Source organism: Aquarana catesbeiana, linkage group LG05 (genome assembly GCF_042186555.1).
Source record: "Aquarana catesbeiana isolate 2022-GZ linkage group LG05, ASM4218655v1, whole genome shotgun sequence".
NCBI classification, from domain to species: domain Eukaryota; kingdom Metazoa; phylum Chordata; class Amphibia; order Anura; family Ranidae; genus Aquarana; species Aquarana catesbeiana.
The window spans coordinates 603,102,684-603,121,452 of record NC_133328.1 but is presented as its reverse complement, the minus strand read 5'-3'; the positions used below and the strand labels follow the sequence as shown (position 1 = coordinate 603,121,452).

Sequence of the window (18,769 nt, the reverse complement as noted above, 5' to 3'; positions counted from 1 at the left end):
TACTGACTGTATACAGCATCCTCCCATATCCATACTGACTGTATACAGCATCCTCCCACATCCATATCCATACTGACTGTATACAGCATCTTTCCAAGTCCATATTCATACTGACTGTATACAGCATCCTCCCAGGTCCATACTGACTGTATATGGCATCCTTCCAGGTCCATATCCATACTGACTGTATACAGCATCCTCCCACATCCATACTGACTGTAAACAGCATCCTCCCACATCCATACTGACTGTATACAGCATCCTCCCACATCCATACTGACTGTATACAGCATCCTCCCACATCCATATCCATACTGACTGTATACAGCATTAGGGATGAGCCGAACACCCCCCTGTTCGGTTCGCACCAGAACATGCGAACAGGAAAAAAGTTCGTTCGAACATGCGAACACCGTTAAAGTCTATGGGACACGAACATGAATAATCAAAAGTGCTAATTTTAAAGGCTTATATGAAAGTTATTGTCATAAAAAGTGTTTGGGGACCTGGGTCCTGCCCCAGGGGACATGGATCAATGCAAAAAAAAGTTTTAAAAACGGCCGTTTTTTCAGGAGCAGTGATTTTAATAATGCTTAAAGTCAAACAATAAAAGTGTAATATCCCTTTAAATTTCGTACCTGGGGGGTGTCTATAGTATGCCTGTAAAGGGGCGCATGTTTCCTGTGTTTAGAACAGTCTGACAGCAAAATGACATTTTGAAGGAAAAAACTCATTTAAAACTACTCGCGGCTATTGCATTGCCGACAATACACATAGAAGTTCATTGATAAAAACGGCATGGGAATTCCCCAAAGGGGAACCCCGAACCAAAATTAAAAAAAAAAAATGACGTGGGAGTCCTCCTAAATTCCATACCAGGCCCTTCAGGTCTGGTATGGATATTAAGGGGAACCCCGGCCAAAATTTAAAAAAAAAAAATGACGTGGGGTTCCCCCTAAATTCCATACCAGACCCTTCAGGTCTGGTATGGATTTTAAGGGGAACCCCGCGCCAAAAAAAAAAAAAAAAACGGCGTGGGGTCCCCCCAAAAATCCATACCAGACCCTTATCCGAGCACGCAACCTGGCAGGCCGCAGGAAAAGAGGGGGGGACGAGAGTGCGGCCCCCCCTCCCTCCTGAACCGTACCAGGCCACATGCCCTCAACATTGGGAGGGTGCTTTGGGGTAGCCCCCCAAAACACCTTGTCCCCATGTTGATGAGGACAAGGGCCTCATCCCCACAACCCTGGCCGGTGGTTGTGGGGGTCTGCGGGCGGGGGGCTTATCGGAATCTGGAAGCCCCCTTTAACAAGGTGACCCCCAGATCCCGGCCCCCCCCCTGTGTGAAATGGTAAGGGGGTACATAAGTACCCCTACCATTTCAGGAAGAAAGTGTCAAAAATGTTAAAAATGACAAGAGACAGTTTTTGACAATTCCTTTATTTAAATGCTTCTTCTTTCTTCTATCTTCCTTCATCTTCTGGTTCTTCTGGTTCTTCTGGCTCTTCTGGTTCTTCCTCCGGCGTTCTCGTCCAGCATCTCCTCCGCGGCGTCTTCTGTCTTCTTCTCCTCGGGCCGCTCCGCACCCATGGCATGGGGGGAGGCTCCCGCTCTTCTCTTCTTCTTTTCTTCTCTTCTTCTCTTCTTCATTTTCTTCTCCGGGCCGCTCCGCAATCCATGCTGGCATGGAGGGAGGCTCCCGCTGTGTGACGGCGCTCCTCGTCTGACAGTTCTTAAATAACGGGGGGGGCGGGGCCACCCGGTGACCCCGCCCCCCTCTGACGCACGGTGACTTGACGGGACTTCCCTGTGGCATTCCCCGTGACGTCACAGGGAAGTCCCGTCAAGTCACCGTGCGTCAGAGGGGGGTGGGGTCACCGAGTGGCCCCGCCCCCCGTTATTTAAGAACTGTCAGACGAGGAGCGCCGTCACACAGCGGGAGCCTCCCTCCATGCCAGCATGGATTGCGGAGCGGCCCGGAGAAGAAAAGAAGAAAAGAAGAAGAGAAGAAGAGAAGAAAAGAAGAAGAGAAGAGCGGGAGCCTCCCCCCCATGCCATGGGTGCGGAGCGGCCCGAGGAGAAGAAGATAGAAGACGCCGCGGAGGAGATGCTGGACGAGAACGCCGGAGGAAGAACCAGAAGAGCCAGAAGAACCAGAAGAACCAGAAGATGAAGGAAGATAGAAGAAAGAAGAAGCATTTAAATAAAGGAATTGTCAAAAACTGTCTCTTGTCATTTTTAACATTTTTGACACTTTTTTCGTGAAATGGTAGGGGTACTTATGTACCCCCTTACCATTTCACACAGGGGGGGGGCCGGGATCTGGGGGTCACCTTGTTAAAGGGGGCTTCCAGATTCCGATAAGCCCTCCGCCCGCAGACCCCCACAACCACCGGCCAGGGTTGTGGGGATGAGGCCCTTGTCCTCATCAACATGGGGACAAGGTGTTTTGGGGGGCTACCCCAAAGCACCCTCCCAATGTTGAGGGCATGTGGCCTGGTACGGTTCAGGAGGGAGGGGGGGGCCGCACTCTCGTCCCCCCCTCTTTTCCTGCGGCCTGCCAGGTTGCGTGCTCGGATAAGGGTCTGGTATGGATTTTTGGGGGGACCCCACGCCGTTTTTTTTTTTTTTTTTGGCGCGGGGTTCCCCTTAAAATCCATACCAGACCTGAAGGGTCTGGTATGGAATTTAGGGGGAACCCCACGTCATTTTTTTTTTTAAATTTTGGCCGGGGTTCCCCTTAATATCCATACCAGACCTGAAGGGCCTGGTATGGAATTTAGGGGGACTCCCACGTCATTTTTTTTTTAAATTTTGGTTCGGGGTTCCCCTTTGGGGAATTCCCATGCCGTTTTTATCAATGAACTTCTATGTGTATTGTCGGCAATGCAATAGCCGCGAGTAGTTTTAAATGAGTTTTTTCCTTTAAAATGTCATTTTGCTGTCAGACTGTTCTAAACACAGGAAACATGCGCCCCTTTACAGGCACACTATAGACACCCCCCAGGTACGAAATTTAAAGGGATATTACACTTTTATTGATTGACTTTAAGCATTATTAAAATCACTGCTCCTGAAAAAACGGCCGTTTTTAAAACTTTTTTTTGCATTGATCCATGTCCCCTGGGGCAGGACCCAGGTCCCCAAACACTTTTTATGACAATAACTTGCATATTAGCCTTTAAAATTAGCACTTTTGATTTCTCCCATAGACTTTTAAAGGGTGTTCCGCGGCATTCGAATTTGCCGCGAACACCCCAAATTGTTCGCTGTTCGGTGAACTTGCGAACAGCCAATGTTCGAGTCGAACATGAGTTCGACTCGAACTCGAAGCTTATCCCTATACAGCATCTTTCCAAGTCCATATTCATACTGACTGTATACAGCATCCTCCCAGGTCCATACTGACTGTATATGGCATCCTTCCAGGTCCATATCCATACTGACTGTATACAGCATCCTCCCACATCCATACTGGCTGTATACAGCATCCCCCCATATCCATACTGACTGTATACAGCATCCTCCCATATCCATACTGACTGTATACAGCATCCTCCCACATCCATACTGACTGTATGCAGCATCCTTCCAGGTCCATATCCATAGCGACTGCCTTAAGCATATTGTCATATGTCGGATGTACTGTATAGACTCGTGTGGTAGATGTGTGGTAGATGCAAGTCAGGAACTGTGGTTAAAGACTTTCTGGCCTACTTATATTGAAAATGAAACCTCTGTTCCCCACACAGGGGATTTCAGTTTCGCACAGTAAAAACATAACAGAATGCTATGCTGAGTAGAGATGCGCACTACGGAAAAATGACTTTCATTTTGTTTGCTCTGAATCGATTCGTATTTTCAGAATTTATTTTGAAAGATTGGATATATTCGTTTTAAATGTGTTACTAAACCCAGGACCCTGCATTCGCTATATCTGGTCTCCCACAGTACACAGAACATGGAAATGCAATTATTTTAGGAAATATAAACCTGCTAAATACCTTTGCACCCTCCCAAGAAAAAAAAACTCTCTAGCAATACACACCAAACTGAACGTTGCAGCTTGTCCCCAAAGCTCTTTACTATCAGGAGTAAGGATGAGCTCCGGCGTGTTCACAAGCTGCATGTGCCGAGCCCGCCAATAAGTCAGCAATGCGCTGCGCTAATCACAGACAGTGAGACATTTCCTGATCTCTGCAGCCGCACATCGGGAAATGTCTCACTGCTTGTGATTAGCGCTGTGCAGTGCCGAGTTCTTGGCGGGCTCTGCACGTAAAGCTTGCAAACACACCGGAGCTCATCCTTAATCAGGGGATGGATTGGGGACAGTTGAAGAAGTGGAGGATCAGAGAAGACAGGCTCAAACAGCCTTTTTACACAGTGCAGAGGATTAACCCCTCAGGTTCCACAGTGAGTATAACAAGCATGCTTTACTGCATATACAGAATGATTTCACTGTTGTGGGTTTAGTAACGCTTTAACTAGTTACGGACCAACTGCCGCACGCGAATTGCTGTTATTGTACGTTGGGCGCGTACACTGCGATTTGTGGGCGCACCGCCGGAGGCGCGCCCATTCGCATGCAGGAGAGCCAACCAGCAGGTCCAGCGGACTTGATGTCCGCCGGCCACCCCTGATCGCTCCAGAAACAGGCAGAACTGGGATCTGTCAGTGTAAACAAACAGATCCCTGTTCTGTCAGGGGAGGAGAGAGAGATCATCTGTTCCTAGTAATTAGGAACAGCGATCTCTCTACTCCTCCAGTCAGCCCAGCCCCCATACAGTTAGCAACACCTCCCAGGGAACACACTTAACCCCTTCCTTGCCAGTGACATTTATACAGTAATCAGTAGCTATTTTTAGCTCTGATCGCTATATGAATGTCAATGATGCCAAAAAAGTGTCAACAGTGTCCGATCTGTCCGCCGCAATGTCGCAGTCCCGCTAAAAATTGCAGATCACCGCCATCACTAGTAAAAAAAAAATAATAATAAAAATGCCATAAATCTATCCCATAGTTTGTAGACGCTATAACTTTTGCACAAACCAATCAATATACGCTTATTGGTATTTTTTTTTTTTTTTTTTTACCAAAAATATGTAGCAGAATACATATTGGCCTAAATTGAGGAAGAGATTATTTTTTTTTATATTTTGTTTTTTGATATTTATTATACCAAAAGTAAAAAATATTGTTTTGGGTTTTTTTCTTCAAAATTGTCACCCTTTTTTTTGTTTAAAGCGCAAAAAATAAAAATCACAGAGGTGATCAAGTACCACCAAAGGACAGCTCTATTTGTGGGGAAAAAAAACCCATCAATTTTGTTTGGATACAGTGGCTAATGTAGCTCGGTGGCTACATTATTTCTTCACTGTGTCTACAGAAGAACCATGGTCATTACCCTAGGCTGCTCTTCTGATATGGACTACATGTGGGTGGGGGCAACATGGTGCGGCGGTAATAATTCGCACACAGTCCAGGTGCAGTCAGTAGAATTTGTATTGTAGCACAGGTAGAACTTGTATTGCAGAGGCAGAACTTGTATTATAGTCAACGCAAACAGTTCACAACAAACTCAGTGGGAGAGGACCCAACTGGGAGCACTCACAAATACCAACAGCGTGTAGCGGAGCAGGTATCAGCCAAACTGACAGTGTCTGCCTGGAGGTGCAGAATGCGACCTGGCCATCTTGTACCCAAACGGGAAGAAGTCCAAGGCTTGCCCTTTTCATCTGGAACCTCTCCCTGGCACTAATACTGATCCTGACAGACGGGGAACCTGTTCCTACACTACCCACACATGAATGCGTGCCAAAATCTGGGGAGCAGGAACTTAAAAAGACTCTGCTGACCCAAGATGGCCGCCAAGAGTCACCTGGATGCGGCATGGCCAACCCGAACGCTGCCTCCAGGAATTAGGAAATCACAGAGAACCGAGTTTCCCTTGACTTTCTTTCCAGGCTGTGCCACTGCTCCGGTCGGGCGCCACCTACAGAGGAGGAAGCAGACTGCACCTGCTTACATAAAAACATGTCTTTATCCCTGCCGTTACATTGGTCCGGGCAACTGGTAGTTTACAGAAGATAGGTAGGAGGGGAGATAACTTTCAGTGCAGCTCACAGGAAGTGACAAGGTAAGGTCAAAGATATTTTCTACACTTGCTGAAAATGCCCTTAGCTGGAAAAAAAGGAAACTAATGCAGCCACCACATCTAAGGGCAGTAAACTGCAATATATTACATTTTTGTTCTTGGGTTTAGTTATGCTTTTATTGTCCAATTACAGGCTGGGGCAGGGAGGTGACCAGGCTGGATTGCAATACTGCCTCAGAGAAAGGTCAGGTCACCAATCTGACTGCGCTGTCTGGGTGGACTTTATAAATCTGTGAACTGGTGTCAGGAGTGTATAGCGCTCCTGCTCCCCATTCCAGCATCCTGGTTTTGGCTATGGCATTGTCCCTGTCTGTCTGACCACCTGCAAGGTGATTACTGTAGCCAGTCTCTGGGTGGAGGCCAAACCTGATATAAGCCAGCCAAACGTTCAGTCTCATGCTTGCGATAGAGTGTGATAACGTGTGTAATATCTAATCAAGCACCTTGTCTGTCTGTCTGCCCTGTTCTGCTATATTCAATTTCCCTGTGTATGACCTCGGATCAAATAATAACTATTCTCTGAACTCTGCCTGCCTTTTACCTAGACCAGCGATTCTCAACCAGGGTTCCTCCAGAGGTTGCTAGGGGTTCCTTCAGCATTGAGCAATTTTTGCCTCTCAGATAAGTTCCCACCGACACCATTGATCTTTTTTAACTATCTGTAAGAAGGTAATTCTTCCCAATGACCACAAGTGTAAGGACCATTCTTCCCACTGACCATCACACTAATGTGTCATGAGTTGTAGATTTTTAAATTTTTAGCTGTGAGGGTGGACACAAGCCAGGACCTGCATCACTGTGCTCTCTGACTTACCAGATCAATCCCTTAATCGTCTTCGTGCGTTACCAAAGTTCCCTGACTCACTTGTCTGCAGAGCTATCCACAAGCAGGTCCTCGCCCATTGGTTTCTGCTTCTGTCCCCTCCTTCCCCTTGATTCCCTCCCAGCAAGTAAGGGGTATACCTCGGAGGGCCAACCCGGGTTGTCCTTTGTGTGGGACTCTGTTCTCTTTCCCCCTCCTGCTGCCGTTGGACCTACCTGCCTGTGTTGGTGCATTGACCCATCCCGCCGGGCTGACAGCTGCAACACACTCTGTTTTTAAATGACAAATTCTGGATAGGAAACTAATTCAAGAGCCACACAGTTTGCACGACATTTGTACATTCTGCGACAAAATCTCATACACCCCTGATGAAGAAACAGTAATTTTGAAACGCGTTGGGCTTTTTCTGTTGTGTCCACTATCAACCCAACAGATCTTTGTGATTACCAGCTGTCCTTATTGAACTGTTACTGCATGACTAGTCTTGTCTAGAATCTAATTGTGATTCCTATATGTGTATTGTTCATACGTGCTTATTATTTTAAACAAATGTTTCTTAATAAAATCTTATATACTTTTTACATATCTTTTTCATACCTCATTGTGCTATCTGCCCCTTTCTAAAAGTCCCACTCAGAGGAAATTTGACTTTTTCAATGTACTAAATTTTTAGCAGGGGTTCCCCAAACCGGTGAACTATTTCCTCTGTGTTGAAAAGGTTGAGAAAAGCTCACCTAGACTGTCATTGAACCACTCTGCCTGTCTGCCAACTGCAAGTACATGTTTCTTGTGCTCAGTTCACGTATGTCCTAGCATGGTGACCAGGAACTATACCATTGTATATAAGTCCTGGGGGCAACCAAGTACCGGTAGGCCTGCTTGCCTTATGATAAAGGGAGCTGCTATAGGTGAAGAACACAGTAGCCAGCTATAGTGTCTGACCACCTGCATTTTGGGGTAAGCGTGACAACTGGATGGACACAAACTCAAATCTTTTGGAGTGTGGTGTGGATAAAACAGGTGTCTTATATGTATTTTAGCCTTTTGCCTGGAACTCTGCTTTAGGCCCATAATACCTATTCCTTTACTGTAACCCAAAAAATGTCAGGATTACATTATTGACGCTGAAAGTATCGACACTAAATGCGAACATCTCCACATCACCCCATCACCCAATCCAGCTACAATGATGTATTGCTCAGTACCATATTCTGTCAATAACTGTGGTCTTTTTTTTTTCTTTTGCTATCTCCAGAAGTAAAGATGCCCTGTCCTCCCGTGCTCCCTCTGCCTTATCCTTCAGGACTGCGGCGTGCTGGCGTACAGCTCTCGCACTCCTCTGACCCAGAGCTCAGGAAGTGGATTGTAGAATTCGGAGGAGATGAACGGGCAGCATTTATGGCAAGGGGGCTACAGAAACTACAGCTGGCCTATGAGAAGGGTAAATCGGAAATGAATCAACGGACTGAAAAAATACACCCCCAAAGTGCCCGCACATCGGCTAATGGTGATTGCGGATGGCAGATGGCAGCTTGATATACAGTCCAGAACTGGCCACCACAGTGGAGATGCCCGCTGGTATTGCCCAAGCCCCCATGTTCATACAACTGAGGACAGGAGAGCCTGTGCTGGCCTTATCTCTAGGACGCAATAGGCTAAGAGAATCAAGCCTATTTGTTTGACCAGGGAAGACTGCCACTTCCCAAAGACATGACAACTGTGGACTACAGTCAACCATCATCTCATGGGCATCTGTAATCAACAAAATGAATTCATATTTGTATCAATGTATCGACTGTATCACAGTACCTGAGTGGGTTTCCTCCGGGTACTCCAGTTTCCTCCCACACTCCAAAGACATGCTGGTAGGTTGATTGGCTCCTGTATAAATTGGCCCTAGTATGTATGCATGTGAGTTAGGGACCTTAGATTGTAAGCTCCTTGAGGGCAGGGACTGATGTGAATGTACAATATATATGTAAAGCGCTGCGTTAAATTGATGGCGTTATATAAGTACCTGTAATAATAATTAATAAATAGTAAATGTGTAAACGATATGCAGGATACACAGTCCAGGTCCCAGGCAGGGCAGCAGTGTAAGGGCGGGAGCACCAAACCCCAAAATATACTAACTGGAATCCTTCTGGCCTATTTTGTTTCTCTCTTCTGTCCACCTCTTGGCATTTGTGGTCAAAGTCACCCAGTGAACTATAGGGGATTTGTGTGCTGGGGATGTACAGAGGAGTCACAAGACTTCATAGGCGTGCGCACAGGGTGTGCCAGGTGTGCCTGGGCACACCCTAATCACCCCGTGCAGCGCAGATTCCCCCTGTTTAGACTCCTGTTGTTTCACCAAAGCCCCCTAACGGGGCTCCTAAAAAACCGTAATTCTAAAAAATAAAATACTAAAAATTAAAAAACGGATACCGGCCCACTGCCCTATGGACACCGGTGGTATATATACACATGCATATGTGTTTGAGCTTTGGAGTGCACACCCTAATGCAATAGGCTGTGCACACCTATGCAAGACTCACTGACGTTCAATAAACAACCTCTTCTTTTTTTTCATTGTTTGTTAGCCTTTACAATGAAGTAGCTGTGCATATAATGCAGACACTCTTCTGCTGCCATCAGTGCATTTTAATGTTTATTAAAATAATCACATGGTGCAAAGGGTAGGCTGGTACAAAGAGGAATTATCATTTATGCTCCTAGGGCAGCAGGATGTCTATATACTTAGGTCCAGTTCACACCACAGAAACACAGTCTGGATGCTTTCTGGTGCATTTTGTATGCATTTTGAATGTATTAAAATGCTTTTTTTTCCTCAGTTATTTTCCAGCGTTTCCTGGGTTTATTTGCTGTAATGCATTCAAGCGTTTTTTATGTGTTTAGATGCATTCCGTTGTGTTTTTGATGCGTTTTGACGTGTTCCAGTGCAGTTCCTTGCAGAATAAATGCAGCATGTTCTCTTTTTGTTGACTGCACAGGAACACACTGCAATAGTGTGAACTTTGCCATTGAAATTCATGTAACCTATTGTCCATGTGTATTTGATGCAGAAAAAGAAAATGCACTGGACTGCATGTGGTGTGCACTGGTTCTTGGGGTTCATTCACACAAATGGGCGCACATCTGGGGGCAAAGAGCGTGCGCTGTGCATTATTAAATTACAATGTAGCACAGCAGAATGTGTTGCGTAAAAATGCTAAATGCCTTTTTTTTTTTTATTTACTGTATTTATTTTTTTATTTAATATAGTGAATACTAACACAGTGAACTGAAGTAACAGGACATAGGACAAATAGCCTTGTCTATGATTTGTGACTGCATGAAATGTGAATGAACCCTTAAACTGGGAGAAATATTACACAGGGTGTGCATAATGATACAAACGTAATTGTACCTTACTCATTCAGTTACACCGAGCCATCTGCCTAAAGTCTCAGCATATTACTGCAATCAGTCCAAATGTCCGGCAATATAGGGACAATGTTCTTTATGGGAAGTCTTTTTTCAGTTTTAAAGGAAGCTTTTATACACACAAGGGGTACAGAAATATAAAATTGTAACAAACAAATGTATGTTATGAAAATGTTTGCCATACATAATATATAATAAAGTGAAACAGATGTACAAATAAAAAAAGTATATAAATAAAAAAGATAGATTGTTTTTTATATCAAGTCAATATTTCCTTCATTGTTGTTGAATTTAGTGTTATTTTTCTCCCAGTTAACAACCTGAAAAATGTATTTTGCTTACTGATTCCTTTGTTGGGTTTTTCTTTCTGTAGATCGGTCTGTAGATCTTTCCGTAGATCAGTCATTCCCAACCAGGGGTCCGCGGAACCCTACAGTTCCTTAAGAGGTCGCTATGGGTTCCTTGAGCTGTGGCCGATTGACCTTCCATCTGATGGTGCCTGGATAGTCCCATGTCCAGTGCCACTTGGCAGAGCCAGCACCAGGGCACCAGTGATCTTTTTAGCTGCTGGTAAGGGTGGCATTCTGATCACCACTTTAAGGGGGGCATTCTTCTCTTCCTATGGATCACCAATAGTAGGGGTGGTCTTCTCACTGCTCACCAATGGAAGGGACATTCTTCTCACTGACCACCAATGTAAGGAGCATTCTTCCAAATGACCAGCAATGTAAGGAGCGTTCTACGCACTGACCACCAATGTAAGGGGCATTCTTCCCATTGACCACCAATGTAAGTGGCATTCTTTTCACTGACCACCAATGTAAGTGGCATTCTTCTCACTTATTACCAATGTAAGGGGCATTCTTCTCACTGACCACCAATGTAAGTGGCATTCTTATCACTTATCACCAATGTAAGTGGCATTCTTCTCACTTATCACCAATCTAAGGGGCATTCTTCTCACTTACCATCAATATAGGGAGCATTCTTCTCACTGACCACCAATGTAAGTGGCATTCTTCTCACTGACCACCAATGTAAAGGGCATTCTTCCCATTGACCACCAGTGTAAGTGGCATTCTTCTTACTGACCACCAATGTAAGTGGCATTCTTATCACTTATCACCAATGTAAGTGGCATTCTTATCACCAATCTAAGGGGAATTCTTCTCACTTACCATCAATATAGGGAGCATTCTTCTCACTGACCACCAATGTAAGTGGCATTCTTCTCACTGATCACCAATTTAAGGGGCATTCTTCTCACTTATCACCCATCTAAGTGGCATTCTTCTCACTTACCATCAATATAGGGAGCATTCTTCTCACTGATCACCAATTTAAGGGGCATTATTCTCACTGACCACCAATGTAAGGGGCATTCTGCTCACTGACCACCAATGTAAGGGGCATTCTGCTAACTGACCACCAATGTAAGTAGCATTCTTCCCACTGACCACCAATGTTAGTTGCATTCTTCCCACTGACCACCAATGTAGGTGGCATTCTTCTCATGTATCACCAATGTAATTGGCATTCTTCTCACCACCAATGTAGGAAGCATTCATCCCACTGATCACCAGGATAAGGGGCATTCTTCCTTTAATGAATTGATTTTAGCAGGGCTTCCCTGAAACCTAAATCTAGTTTTGAGGTTCTTCTGGTGTAAAATGTTTGAGAATAGCTGCTGTAGATAAAAATCTACCTTGCACTATACCCTTATGCAGAGTGCTCGGCCTATGGAGATGCCATGATCTATATGAAGTAATAGCGTGCTGCCAATTTTGTTCCTAAGTTGTTTGATGCTAAAACTAATGCAACCCCCCACATCTAAGTACTGTAAACTGCATTATATCACATATTGTATTCCATGCAAATGTTTACCTACGACACAGGATTCCCAGAGCAGAATGGGTTTTCCAAAGTAAGAACACAGAACATGAACTGTTCCCTTTCAGACTATCTCTCTCTAATTGAATGTCTGTATTGAACCATAGAGATGGGAAAGAAGGGGGAGGGGTGAATCACACCTCTGATCATTCAGCTGTGCATACTGTACATTTGCAACATTTCCCGTTTAATTTACTAAAACAGAATGATAAATATTATCAAAAACTGTATATATAAAATAAAATCAAAGAAAAAAAAACATAAACATGAGCCTGTCCTGAGAGAAATATGGGGCCTGCCATTACTGGCCTCTCTTAAAAATGCTCTTCTCTTCTTTTTACGATGACCCCCTAGTTATAGTGCTTTCCTAATCAATGACCCAAAGTGAGTGTACACACCATTGCCTTCACTTGCCGCATGATTGTTCCAAGTCAGTAACTCAGAAGGTATGCAAAGCTGAATTCTGGGAATAAGCAAACCTTGTCTAAATACATTCATCATTTTTATTTATTCCTTGAATCCTGGTGAGATTTGTGTATTTCTTCCAGATCTGTGCAGTAATCCAGTGTGAGACTTTCCCTCTGTGTAATAAAGACCGCTCACTGCTGCTCTCTCTCCTTGTGCAGGGTGACTGGTCTTGTCTCCGCCCCCTCATGTAGTTTTCAGTAGGCATCCTGTAGTGGGTGGAGCCTGCTGGGCCCCTCCCACAGCTCTGCTCTCTGCACAGGCCATGTACAGCACAGTGATGATGTCGCAGCTACTTTTTATAAGGTAATATTTGGGTTTTGGTACACACAAAGTGGATGTAAATCGTTTTTGGCTTTTGAGGAATACATTTAAATAAAACGTTTTTGTGCTCGGAGTTTAGCTTTAAGGTAAACTGCCCCAGAGGAAGAAGGTAAGTATCAGCCAGGGTTGCCAACCTCCCGCAGCATTTTTTACTGACAAAACATGGGAAATTTACTGGCGGAGCACATTTTTTACTGGCGACCTGAGAAATAACAGAATTCCTATTGTAAACTAAAACTGTGAATATTTAAACAGTATAAACATGATATGGAAACACTGACAATACCTAGAACAAGGTATTATGTTTGATTTACACTCAAAAAGTCAGCACAGCATGAAATTATCAGCCCCTGATATTTACTGGCAGTTGTAAAAAAAAAAATCACAGATTTTTACAAACTGTCAGTAAATTTACTGGTAGTTGGCAACCCTGGTATCAGCGGTAGGAGGGGGGGCCCTAACAAAAGAATCTGTTGCTTTGTTCCTGAATGGCGGATTGATTTTTTCAAGGGGATGTTTTCAGTCTCCAACAGTAGCAATTGCCCCTTAGCCCCTCGCTTTGAGGGGCGGATAATTACAAGGCTGGCTTCTGATTTCAAGTATTGCTCGTGATTATCTGATCATCTCATGCCAGGAGGTGAACCCGAGCGCCCCCGGCAGTCAATCACACCTAGGCCTTATGCACACGGCCTATGAAAATAACGATGCATTTTTTCTGCCAGAATTAGGAAATACAATCTCCTTTAGATCTACCAACAACTACAGTATATAATGTAAGGGCCTGTCTGGATACAGATTGATTGGACACAGTACAGTATTGAAGTTCCGTTATAAGTCGCTGATCGCTGCCATTAGTAGCATAAAAAAAAAAAAAATTAAATTCCAGTATATATATCTATATATATAGATATATATATCTATATATATAGATATATATATAGATATACCGTAGTTTGCAGGCACTTTAACTTTTAGGCCTCATGCACACTGGAAGTAATAATAACATTATAAAAACTTTTTTTTAACGTTTTTCCAATATCGTTTATTAGCGTTTTTTAACTTTTTTCCGCTTTTTTTTTTTTGAAGAAAAAATAAAAATAATAAAATAAATAAATTATATATATATATATATATATATATATATATAATTTTTTTCGATGGATCAAAAACGTTGAAAAACGCTGGTGAGCGATGTTTTTGAGGGGGGGGGGGGGAGGGGGGTATGCACTGATGGAGGGGTGGTCTGCACTGATGGAAAGGGAGGTCTGCACTGATGGGGGGGTCTGCAATGATGGAGAGGGGGATCTGCACTGATGGAGGGGGGTATGCACTAATGAAGGGGGAGGGTCTGCACTGAGGGGGGTCTGCATTGATGGAGGGGGGGTGGTTTGCACTCAGGGGGGTCTGCACTGATGGAGGGGGGTGGTCTCCACTCAGGGGGGTCTGCAATGAGAGGGGTCTGCACTGAGGGGTCTGAAGTAATAGAGGGGGGTGGTCTGCACTGAGGGGGTCTGCACTGATGGAGGGGGGCGGTCTGCACTGATGGAGGGGGGGTGGTCTGGAATTAGGGGGGTCTGCACTGATGGAGGGGGGTGGTCTGCACTGATGGAGGGGTGGTCTGCACTGAGGGGGGTCTGCACTGGTGGAGGGGGGTCTGCACTGAGTGGGGTCTGCATTAATGGAGGGATGTATGCACTGGATGGAGGGGGGTCTGCACTAATGGAGGGGGGTCTGCCCTGATGGAGGGGGGGTGGTCTGCACTGATGGAGGGGGGTGGTCTGCACTGAGGGTGGTCTGCACTGATGGATGGGGGTGGTCTGCACTGAGGGGGTCTGCACTGATGGAGGGGGAGTGGTCTGCACTGATGGAGGGGTGGTGGTCTGCATTGAGGGGGGTCTGCACTGAGGGTGTCTGCACTGATGGAGGGGGTCTATACTGATGGAGGGGGGTCTGTACTTGTTGAGGGGGGGTCTGTACAGAGGGAGGAGGGTCTGTACTTAGTGGGGGGGTCTATACTGAGAGAGGGGGGTCTGTAGTTAGTGGAGGGGGGTTTGTACTGAGGGAGGACTATAGTTGGTGGAGGGCGGGGGAGGGGGGTGACACCAATTTTTTCTGCACCGGGTGGCACCAACCCCAGTGATGCCACTGAGTGTGAACCTAGGCTAAAGGGGATTGTATAATGTATGGTGACCCCAAGTCATACCAATCCTCCACTTTCTTTATCCAGACATGTAGCGCTCCTACATACAGTATATGAGATGCAGCATCTGCCGTCTCGGTATCTCCCGTACTTTTAGGCTGGTGCTGCTTTGTATTGCGAGTCGCTGATGAGACGATGATTTAATTATATCCTTGCAGTGTCAAGTCTGTCAGTTCTCAATAAAGCCAGCTGTGTGCAGACGCTGCTCCTCGCAGTCTCAAGGTCTGAGGATAATTATTCCCCTGTGGATCCGCTCTGTCATTGCACCGATCACATATATATTATTGTAGAGAGAGAGACCGGGAGGTGGAGAGATAATGATGGGAGAAATAATTGGACAGTATTTTTATCTGGCAATAGAATTTATCCAACAAGATGTAATGATACAATCAGTAAATCTAAAGAGTTACTACTGAGCTCTATAAAATGAATTCCTGCCGATGTATTTTTCAAACGATTCCCTGTCTAGATAACAGTATATAATAACAAATATATTCATGTTGCTTCCTGTACATTAGCTTGCCTCAGGCCCCATTCACACTCGGGCGACTTGTCCTGCGACTTGGGGCTGCCGAGCAGAAGGGTGGATTTGCCTAGTACAGGGTCATTAGGGTGTGCCCAGGCACACCTGGCACACCCTGTGCGCACACCTATGAGCTTACCAATTGTTAGATGCGGCAGCTACATTCGTTTTTTTTTTCCCCTCTATTTTCACCTGGTGATCTGGCCAGTAACACAAAATCCTATGTTAGAGAGTCCCCCAATCTGGATGTACAGAGCAAAAGAGAGACTTTTGGTAGCAGCATCTAGTGGGAGAGGAGTGTTAGATAAACTAGCAGATTTAGCTACACTAACATATTAAAGCCAAACTCCAGTTGCAACCGCAGTTACACAAGCAGCTTTTCATTTGGGATAATAGTTTTACATGAATAAATACAAGCTGATCACTGTAAGCACCCCTGTCAGTGGTAAATGTTTTGCCTGCACACTCTTAAAGCGGAGGTCCATCCTAAAATAAAAAAATTACATTAACATTCTCAAAAAAATATATAAAAAAACATTTGAAAAAAAAATTTTTTTTTTACTTACCAGAAACCCCTGTTGCTAGGCAGTCTTCCTAATCTGCCTCTTCCTATTCCGCGGCGCTTCCTCCTCTTCGGCGAGCTGCCCCGTTGTATTCTGGGACATGTGTGTGTCCCAGAAAACAATGGGGCCATTCACAAAGCGCCGCACGACTCGCGCATGCGCAGTAGGAAATGGGCAGAGAAGCCGCAAGGCTCCACTGCCTGTGTCCCTTCGTTTAGATGGCAGCGCCGCCACCCGATCCCCTGGACAGGTGAGTGTCCTTATTAAAAGTCAGCAGCTACAGTGTTTGTAGCTGCTGACTTTTAAAAAAAAAAAAATTGCGGCTGGAACACCGCTTTAACTGATACATTTGCAAGAGTGCTTGTTCTGTTGGAAAATAACAGACTTATTGGCTGGATCACCAGGTGAAAATAAAGGAAAGAAAGCCTAAGAGCCAGTTCACACCACATGCAGTCCATCTTGTGCATCTTGTTTCCTCATCACAAACGCATGGAAAGTCGGTTGTATGGTATTTTAATGGCATAGTTCACACCAGTGCTTGCAGTTCCAGTGCGTTCCAGTTTCAGAAAAAAAAAGTAGAACATGCTGCATTTTTCCTGCACTGGACTGTACTGAAACGCTGTAAAATGCACCAAAATGCACCGGAACTTAAATGTCCTTATTAAGGGCCAGTTCACACCATAGAAACGCAGTCCAGATGCTTTTCTGCATGCTTTATTTTTTTACGCATTCCAGTGTGTCTTTGATGCGTTTTTGATGCAGTCCAGTGCATTTTTTCCTCCTCTTTTTTTCTTAACCTTAAAGAAGGACATGTGTGTTTTTGATGCGTTTTAAAGCCATCCCCAAACTGTTCCCACAAAGTTGGGAGCATGAAATTGTCCAAAATGTCTTGGAATGCTGACGCCTTAAGAGTTCCCTTCACTGGAACTAAGGGGCCAAGCCCAACCCCTGAAAAACAGTCCCACACTATAATCCCCCCTCCACCAAGTGATTTGGACCAGTGCATAACGCAAGGTCCATAAAGACATGGATGAGCGAGTTTGGGGTAGAGGAACTTGACTGGCCTGCACAGGGTCCTGACCTCAACCCAATAGAACACCTTTGGGATGAATTAGAGCAGAGACTGCGAGCCAGGCCTTCTCGTCCACATCAGTGCCTGACCTCACAAATGTGTTTCTGGAAGAATGGTCAAAAAGCCTAGGCTTATGACATCATGCACAGCTCTCTCTCTCACTCTGGTGAGAGTTTGCCAAGAAGGACGGGGATGAGTCATAGAGGGGCCAATCACATAGTTGCCAACATTGTAAAAAAAAATTTTAGGGACACTTTTTTGGCTGTAGGCGGAGTCACATTATAATTAGGGATGGGGCATGCGTTTGTATGCGTGGCATAGGAGGAAAATAAAAATGTGGTGCGGGAAAATGGGTGTGGTTTGCACTGAATAGTGGGTGTGGCTTAAATGGGCGTGGCTCAAATGGGTGTGGTTAGAGTCTGAGATGAATGAGGGATGGAGGGGAAAGGGGGGGAGAGGGATGGAGGGACAGCAGCCCCAGATCCTACACCACAATAGAAATATATGTATTCCAGAGTTTAACAATCAGCAGATAAAGATACTCCAAACACCTGGTGTTAGCGCTTCAATCATCCCGGCATCATGGTTGTTATGGTGTCAGGATGATTGAAGCGCATTATTTCTATTATTGCATTGTAATATAAAATTAAAACATTCAACTCACCATAATGCAGAATCAGTGGGACCCCTGAGCGTGTCACCTGTCACGTCACCTGCCACCAGCAGAGTCCGTCCTTGCATCAGATGACCCCAGCAGAGTCCCTCCTCACATCAGGTGCCCCCAGCAGAGTCCCTCCTTGCATCAGGTGCCCCCAGCAGAGTCCCTCCTTACATCAGTTGCCCCCAGCAGAGTCAGTCCTTACACCAGTGTCCCCAGCCTCAGTCCTTACATCAGTGTCCCAGGCAAAGCCATAGTTACCCCCCCTGTACATAGTTACCCCCCCTGTTCATAGTTACCCCTCTCCCCCTAGTTAACCCCTGTACATAGTTACCCCCCCTGTACATAGTTACCCCCCGTGCATAGTTACCCCCCCTGTGCATAGTTACCCCCCCTGTACATAGTTACCCCCACCTGTACATAGTTACCCCCCTGTACATAGTAACCCCCCTGTACATAGTTAATAACCTCCCCCTGTACATTACAGTTACATCGCTGCTGGCCTGGGCTTTACACCGAGAGGGACAAGAGCAGAGCAAACTCCACGAGCAGCGCCGTGTGTTCAGTAGAGAGGGGAGGGGTCAATCCGTGCAGCTAACCCCGGCTTCAGAATTATGAAGAGAGAAACAGATTCATTGGCTGCACGGATCAAGCCCTCTCCCCTCTCCACT

General features: G+C 45.3%; 1 protein-coding gene across 1 annotated transcript in view; it reads left to right on the top strand.

Annotated features, from left to right (window-relative positions):
- LOC141145469 (uncharacterized) overlaps positions 1-10,641 on the top strand; it is a 29,093-nt gene extending 18,452 nt beyond the window's left edge. The window contains exon 5 of the mRNA XM_073632201.1: positions 8,233-10,641. Within this exon, the coding sequence (XP_073488302.1) occupies positions 8,233-8,513 (281 nt within the window). The 3' untranslated portion in view covers positions 8,514-10,641. The remainder of the gene's footprint in view (positions 1-8,232) is intronic.
- The last annotated feature ends 8,128 nt before the right edge of the window (positions 10,642-18,769 follow it).